This window comes from Nicotiana tabacum, chromosome 12 (assembly GCF_000715075.1).
Source record: "Nicotiana tabacum cultivar K326 chromosome 12, ASM71507v2, whole genome shotgun sequence".
Lineage (NCBI taxonomy): Eukaryota > Viridiplantae > Streptophyta > Magnoliopsida > Solanales > Solanaceae > Nicotiana > Nicotiana tabacum.
The window spans coordinates 126,948,525-126,955,403 of record NC_134091.1 but is presented as its reverse complement, the minus strand read 5'-3'; the positions used below and the strand labels follow the sequence as shown (position 1 = coordinate 126,955,403).

The window sequence follows — 6,879 nt, the reverse complement described above, 5'->3', positions numbered from 1 at the left end:
AATTATTTTGATCTAGAAGCAATTTAACTCAACTATTTGTGATAAGAGGGAGTTGCTCCATATGGTGAGCACCCTCGCCGACAATTTCAGGATTGTGAGTTTGAGTTACCAAAGGAGCAATAGCTCCAACAAAGAGAGATCAAAAGGGGAGGAGAATTTTTTTTTAAAAAAACTATTTGTTGTGTAATGAAAACCTAATCCAAAAATCTAATGTAAACGCTCGATTATTTCCCAAAAGTGTTTTCTACTACATTTTCCAAATCAATCCTTTAGAAAACTAAACCAAATTTAAATCCAAAAATTCATCCCAAAGAATTCAGCACCAATACCTTACCCATATGCACGAGTTCCAAGATATGTTACTCTCATTTGAAGATTGCTAAAATAGAAGTGTAAATAAACAAACAAACAAATAAATAATAGCCAAACCCTATCTAAATCTCTTAAACCCTCACCAGAGTCAAACCTTACCTACCTCAGTTAAAGCCTTGTTCCCACAGAAGATAAGCATAGGAAAATAGGTTTTACTTACTACTCCTTGTCTTATATTAACTGTCGTGATTTCTAAAAGTAGTTGTCTTAAATTATTTGTCATTTTAGAAGTTCAAGAGTAAATTAATTATTTTTCTCCTATTCTACTCTTAATATTAATTATTTTTGAAAACTACAAATATCTTAATTATGAATAAATAATAAATGAAGAGAAATTATATCTTGAGACATAAATACATGTAAAATAGTCAAAAAAAAATTCCTATTTAATATTTTTTTTGAGTGTGTAAAAAAAAACACGACGGATATGAGACTGGGAGCAAAAAGAAAGAAAAGAGCATAGGGAAATGGGAGCTGAAAACCCCAACTTTATTGGAAGACCATTTATTGATCTTTTGATTTTGATTCTATGGGTATCTCTCTTGCAAAACTCGAGAAGACAGAATGTCAAATCTGCTTAATTATGCGAGATTCTTGATTTGCTTTAGATAATCAGATATTTACTACTACTCCGTCAGTTCACTTTTACTTGTCCACTAACTTTGCATATCTTTTAAAAAATAATAAAATACATAATTTACCATGATACATATATTAATTGGTATATAATTTTAATGAATTTGGAATAAGTAATTAATGCTAAGGGCAAAACAGGAAAAATAAATTATTTTTTTCTTGACATGCGAAAGTGGACAAGTAAAAATTTATTTTTAAAATTATGATGAAGTATAATTTTACTATTATTATAAATCACTCACTAATCCCTATTCCAAGTTTCTGTAACCCATTAGTGGGATTCTCTGTTCAAGTCACGTACCTAACTGTTTACTATTATTAACAAGCTTGGGTTTGAAAGCTTTCCTGTCGTTTTTCCTTTCTTTGGTTGTTTATCATAAGCTAATTCGAGATTTAAATTTGAAGTGGTCAAAAGTGTATGATTTTGATTGGGGTCGCTAGACATAACTTTTTGTGCACGTTATGTATATCGTGCACCCTATGACCGAGCTGTGAGGCGCCTACGTATCCTTCTTTGAGGAATCAGGTCAAACGTAGTTCACCAAATAATAGTGATTTTTTATATATAAATTTATATATATATATATATATATATATATATAATTTATATTTAATAAAAAAATATTGAGCTGAAATGAATCCGTGATGTAAAAGCTGCATCCCGCCACTGGTTGTTGGTAACTGGAAAAAGTGTCACAAATTTGCAGAAAATAGAAATGGCTTAAGGTTGGGCTAATCATATATGCCTTTGCTAAGCTAAAGAAAAAATGACACTGTATAACTATTTTTAAAATAATAGCCGAAAAATATATATTTTTTGTATATATAAATATTTTATATGTTATATACAATGGTGGATCTAAAATTTTCATCAACTGGTGTCAAAATATAAATAATTAGATATATCAAAAAGTTAAGGTGAGTCAACGTATAGTAAATATACATAAAATAAAAAAAATTATCTAGCAAAATAGTGTAATTTTTCGGCGCTTCAATGTGGCTACGCCACTGATTATATACAAAAATTATATAAATTTTATAAATATTTTTGACTATTAAATATAAATAGTTTATGACAGCTAAAAATATAATATCCCTACATGATTACATAACGTTAACTTATTGCTCCAAACGTGTAAGGCGTGAGAAGAGAACTGAAAAGAGTTCGCTTTTTTGTAGTAAAAGGGAGTTTTTAAGAGTTTGGGAAATGATTACGTTGATCCCCAAAAGTATTTCTCAGATGCTTAGGAATTACGACCTAGTTAGCAATTAAGCATTACTATATTCGATTTCTATTAAATGTATATCTTTTAAAGTTTCAATACACCCTTTAAAATGATTTATATTTCTTGTGACTTGCGAGCTATTGTACAACGAACAGATTATCTAGTGCGCACATGAAGAGTAGCGACCGTGGATTTGCTAGGAACTTTCTGAAAAAACGACTTAACTATAAAATTATTTGTTTAAACTACTTTTAGTTCTTCCTAAATATTTCATTTAATTAACACTTTATTAAGTACAACAGTAAAGGTGAATTGTTTTTTAAAAAGAAAAAGAAATAATGAAAAACTTTTTGTTTTTTCTTAGGAGTAAGTGATGGATTATCGTGTGATCGAACGTGATGTGTCGTAGATCTGTGGGTCCACGTAAAGATACACCAAAGCTTCCCAAAGTGCCACTTTATCAATTCTTTAATAATTAATTAATTATTTACTAAACTTTAGTAACTTTTCTACCCAAAAAAAATAAATCAATTCTTATCTTTTCTGGATCTTGACTTAATATTTAGCAACTTTTTGCGACAGTGTTAAGAATACATTAATAGAGATATCAATATTTTTAGTAAACGGACTCGGATTCGTATTTTGACGGTTCCGGTGAATCCGTACCGTGAGATAGATGACATCATTTCATTGTTTATCGAAAGTGTTAAATTTGAATCCTGAAAAAATAAAGAAACTTTTAAAAGACAATGCATCTCCTTTTTTAAGTTACATTGAGGGCGAATTTGAATTAATGAGACCAATAACTTCCCCTTATATGCAAAGGAAAATTAATTAAGCCAATAAATTTTAAATAACATTGATGGGTGAAAAAGCATTAACAATAGGAATTTTCGTGCATGCTTGCTACTAGAGACGGACCTATGTTTGGAAAATAGGGGTCACCGGACATCGTTAACTTCGGCAAAATCCAATAACTTCCCCTTATATGCAAAGGAAAATTAATTAAGCCAATAAATTTTAAATAACATTGATGGGTGAAAAAGCATTAACAATAGGAATTTTCGTGCATGCTTGCTACTAGAGACGGACCTATGTTTGGAAAATAGGGGTCACCGGACATCGTTAACTTCGGCAAAATTTATATATATATATATATATATATATATATATATATATATATATATTTAAAAAATATGAGTTTACTTGGAACCCTTAAGATAAAAAATTAGATGAGGACAATGGTTGAGCAATCCACTCATATTCCGCCCTATCAAGATCTCTTTATAAGAATTGATTATAGTAATGCTATCCCTTTCAAAGCAGAAAAAGCGCAATTAAGAAATGCCTATTTTCCTATAAATTGATTAAAGCCCCCGAAGATATGTTAAGCTATTACTTCCTTTGTCCCGATATAGGTGATACAGTTTGAATTTTGAAAATCTAAGGTATTTATTTTTTACCATAATTTTTTTATATAATTTTTAAATATTTTAAATTGTTAATTATTATGACTTATAATATTTTTTGTGTAGTTTTCAAATTTTATTTTAATAAGTTCAAAATTTGTAATGGTAAGGTCTGCGTACACATTATCCTCCTCAAACTCCACGGTGTGGGATAATATTAGGTATGTTGCTGTTGTAAGTTCAAAAATTCTGTATTTTAATCTACGGTTAAAATAAGAAATTTGCTATGAGGTTGTAGTAGAAGGAAAGTCTTGGAGCAACGTTAGTGTGACCTATAAGTCACGGGTTCAAGCTGTGAAATCAATCAAATGCTTGCATCAGGGCAGACTGCCTATATCACATCGTTTAGGATGCAACCCTCCCCGAATCCTGCGTGAACGTGAAATACTTCGTGTACAGGGCCTTAAAAAAAGGTAGTGCTTATTTCTTACTCTGTCCTAAGAAAAGTGTGGATCCCTTGAAAAGACCCTTTTTAATGCATCCCTATCAACTTTTCTTGCTCTTTACATAATAGATAGTACTACAAAAAAACTTAAAGAACAATACTTTTATATTCCTTAAATAGAAGATTGATACACTTTATTCCATCCACCAGTCCTGAAACCAACAAAATAGTACCATGATATTACAAAGTCACAGGAACACAAAGTTCAAAAGAGAAGTGGAAGAAAAAGTAAGAGAAGTACATTCTCATATTCACAAGAACTTATAGCCTCACCATGATCTGTGAACAACAGATTTTAGAACTGCACTTTGAAATACTAATCAAAATCTCATCACATTATTGACTCTAATTGGTCGCGAAAAACTTCTAACATGTTAGCAAATGTCACAATACCTACAACACTGCAATCATCTTCAATCACCCACACGTAGTTGACACGATGAGCGATCGCCTGAACCATTACAGCAACCAGAGAACTGCCCGGATAACACACGATTGCCTCCGCCCTCCTCACCATCCTTGCGGAATAGCTACTCGATTTATTGTACCTCCCCGACCTCGAGGATGAGAAACTCATGGTCGGGGAAGGTAACTCCTCATCGGATAACGATGAGTTGGAGGAAATATCCGAGGGGTCAATTTCGAATTCCTCCAACATTCCTTCAAGATTTCTTTCCTTCAGCCTCGCCTTCACGACCCTCACGATGTCCTCTGGTGGCCCTCCACAATCAATGTAGGCCATGAGTTCACCGGCCGAGAGGGTCGTGATGGCCGCGGCCACAGTTTCACCACAACAAGCTAAGGTAAATGGAGAGATTTCTCCGATTAGTAGACCATCATCATCCACAATCGCCACAGACGTTTGGTCCACGAGGGATCGAGAGATTGCCTCAATGGCCGATGATGCTGGCGAGTGATACCCTATTGATAAATACTCCGTGCTAATTATACCAAGGGCCTCAATGGAGAGTGTTGGAAGTGGTGAGAAAAACCCAATTGAGCTTAGGAAATACCTAATGATATCTTCTTGAGTTAGCCAACAAAATTCGCGCCCATTGTGGAGAGTACAACTCTTTGTTGGTGAAGATTTTTGCAACAATTTCCTTCTTGAGCTGCCACTAAATCTACTCTCTATAGGAACCACTAGATTTTGAGCTCCTTGAAGTATTAGGTCAATGGCTTCTATTAAGCTACAAAAGGAGAAAAACAAATACATAAATCAATTTTTGAGGCATAGAATAACTAATGGAATGTGAAAAAATACTATCTTTCACTAGTTGGGATACTTCATACCTCAATGCTAAATTAAAATATGATTTCTTAGGCAAATCTCCCTAAAAACTACAGTCAATCAAGAATCTTGGAAATGTAAAACATAAGTAAGAAAAGCCAAGAGTTAATAAACCAATAAAAAATCAAGAAAAGTAGATATTGGAAAATAGAAAATGGGCAAATTTTGATGGTTCAATTCTAAAATTTTAAGTACAAATTCTTGAATCTTTGAATTCCTATCTACACCAAGAATCATCAAATTGATATTTGAGGTGGCAAAATTCAAGAGAGTAACTGAACTAAGAGCCAAACAAGAACAATTAAAGGAACCCCATATAAGAAAAAAAGCAAATTCAAATAAAGCTAAGATCTAAACAAGAACAATTAAAGGAACCCCACATAAGAAAAAAAGCAAATTCAAGAATTTGACACAACAATATAAAAAGACTTAATTTTTTTACCTTGTAGAGGGTTGCACATGCCTAACAAGAGAAGAATCTTTAGGCAATAGAGCAGTGAGAGGAGATTTGAGAGCCAAAGATGGAGAGGCAAGATTCTCTTGTTTACAAAGAAAACAGATTATATCAACCATACAAATTTTCCCAACACACAGGCAATCTTGATTTTCAACATTCTTGAAATGGTCACAATCCCATATACTAATGCAATAATCTTCACAAGATTTGAGAGAAGCTAAAACTTCACCGACCGTGGAAGAAAGAGAGAGAGACCTAAGCGGTGGCTTGCCAAGGCAAAGGTCAGCTACCTCGTGAGCTAAAAGACGAGCTGCCATGCAAGAAAAGACACAAAATTTTGATGAATTAAATACAATGAAAGCAGAGAGTTAAAGGGGAAAAACTGAGATTTTTAAAGACTTCTGAGAATTGAGAATTGAGAATTCAGAATTGAGAGTGTCATTTGGGAGAGTGGAAGTGTGCTGATTTATAAAGCAGGGGATTGACACGCTAACCCCGAGTTTGGGGTAGGGGTGGGGGGATGTTGTGCTGCGGGGGTGAGCGGGGTTTATTTTTTTTGGGGGGGGGGGGGGGGTTGCTGAGTCCTTTTCTGTTGGTTTGTTGGGGAAGGACATTTTTGTTGTTTTATGTACTTTAAAAGTTTTATGAAATTAGTATATATAGCCCCAGACGGACCTAGAATGTTTATGCGGGAAACAATATTATGTAGTATCAATATTTCTTAAAGGCTTTTAGTGTTTAGTTACTTTAAAATAATTATTTTTAATGTGTGTATATATATAAAATTTTTATCGAAGTTTACGGGATTCGATGACCCCTCACCATTACACATATAACATAAGTATGTCTCTGCATTTAAGTACATATGTGAAAGATTTTTAAGTTAACCATCAAAGATTGTAGTGGATGTATAATTTTTTTTCTAATTTTAATTTAAAGTCTCGGGTACGAGTTGAAAATGTAAAAATTCTTGTACAAAATAT

At 32.9% G+C, this 6,879-nt stretch overlaps 1 protein-coding gene across 1 annotated transcript; it reads right to left on the bottom strand.

Annotated features, from left to right (window-relative positions):
* Positions 1–4,235: 4,235 nt before the first annotated feature.
* On the bottom strand, positions 4,236–6,393 carry LOC107780137 (CBS domain-containing protein CBSX5-like). The gene is made up of 2 exons (XM_016600656.2): positions 5,882–6,393; positions 4,236–5,338 (listed from the first exon to the last, which is right to left on the bottom strand). Exons 1-2 carry the CDS (start codon positions 6,211–6,213, stop codon positions 4,480–4,482), a joined length of 1,191 nt encoding a protein of 396 aa, XP_016456142.1. The 5' UTR covers positions 6,214–6,393; the 3' UTR covers positions 4,236–4,479.
* Between the last annotated feature and the right edge of the window lie 486 nt (positions 6,394–6,879).

Excerpts from the sequence above, each read along its gene's own strand:
- LOC107780137 (XM_016600656.2), bottom strand. The coding sequence starts at position 6,213 with ATGGCAGCTCGTCTTTTAGCTCACGAGGTAGCTGACCTTTGCCTTGGC. Across the intron at positions 5,339-5,881 it reads CATGTGCAACCCTCTACAAG|CTTAATAGAAGCCATTGACC; the intron begins GTAAAAAAATTA and ends CTCCTTTTGTAG.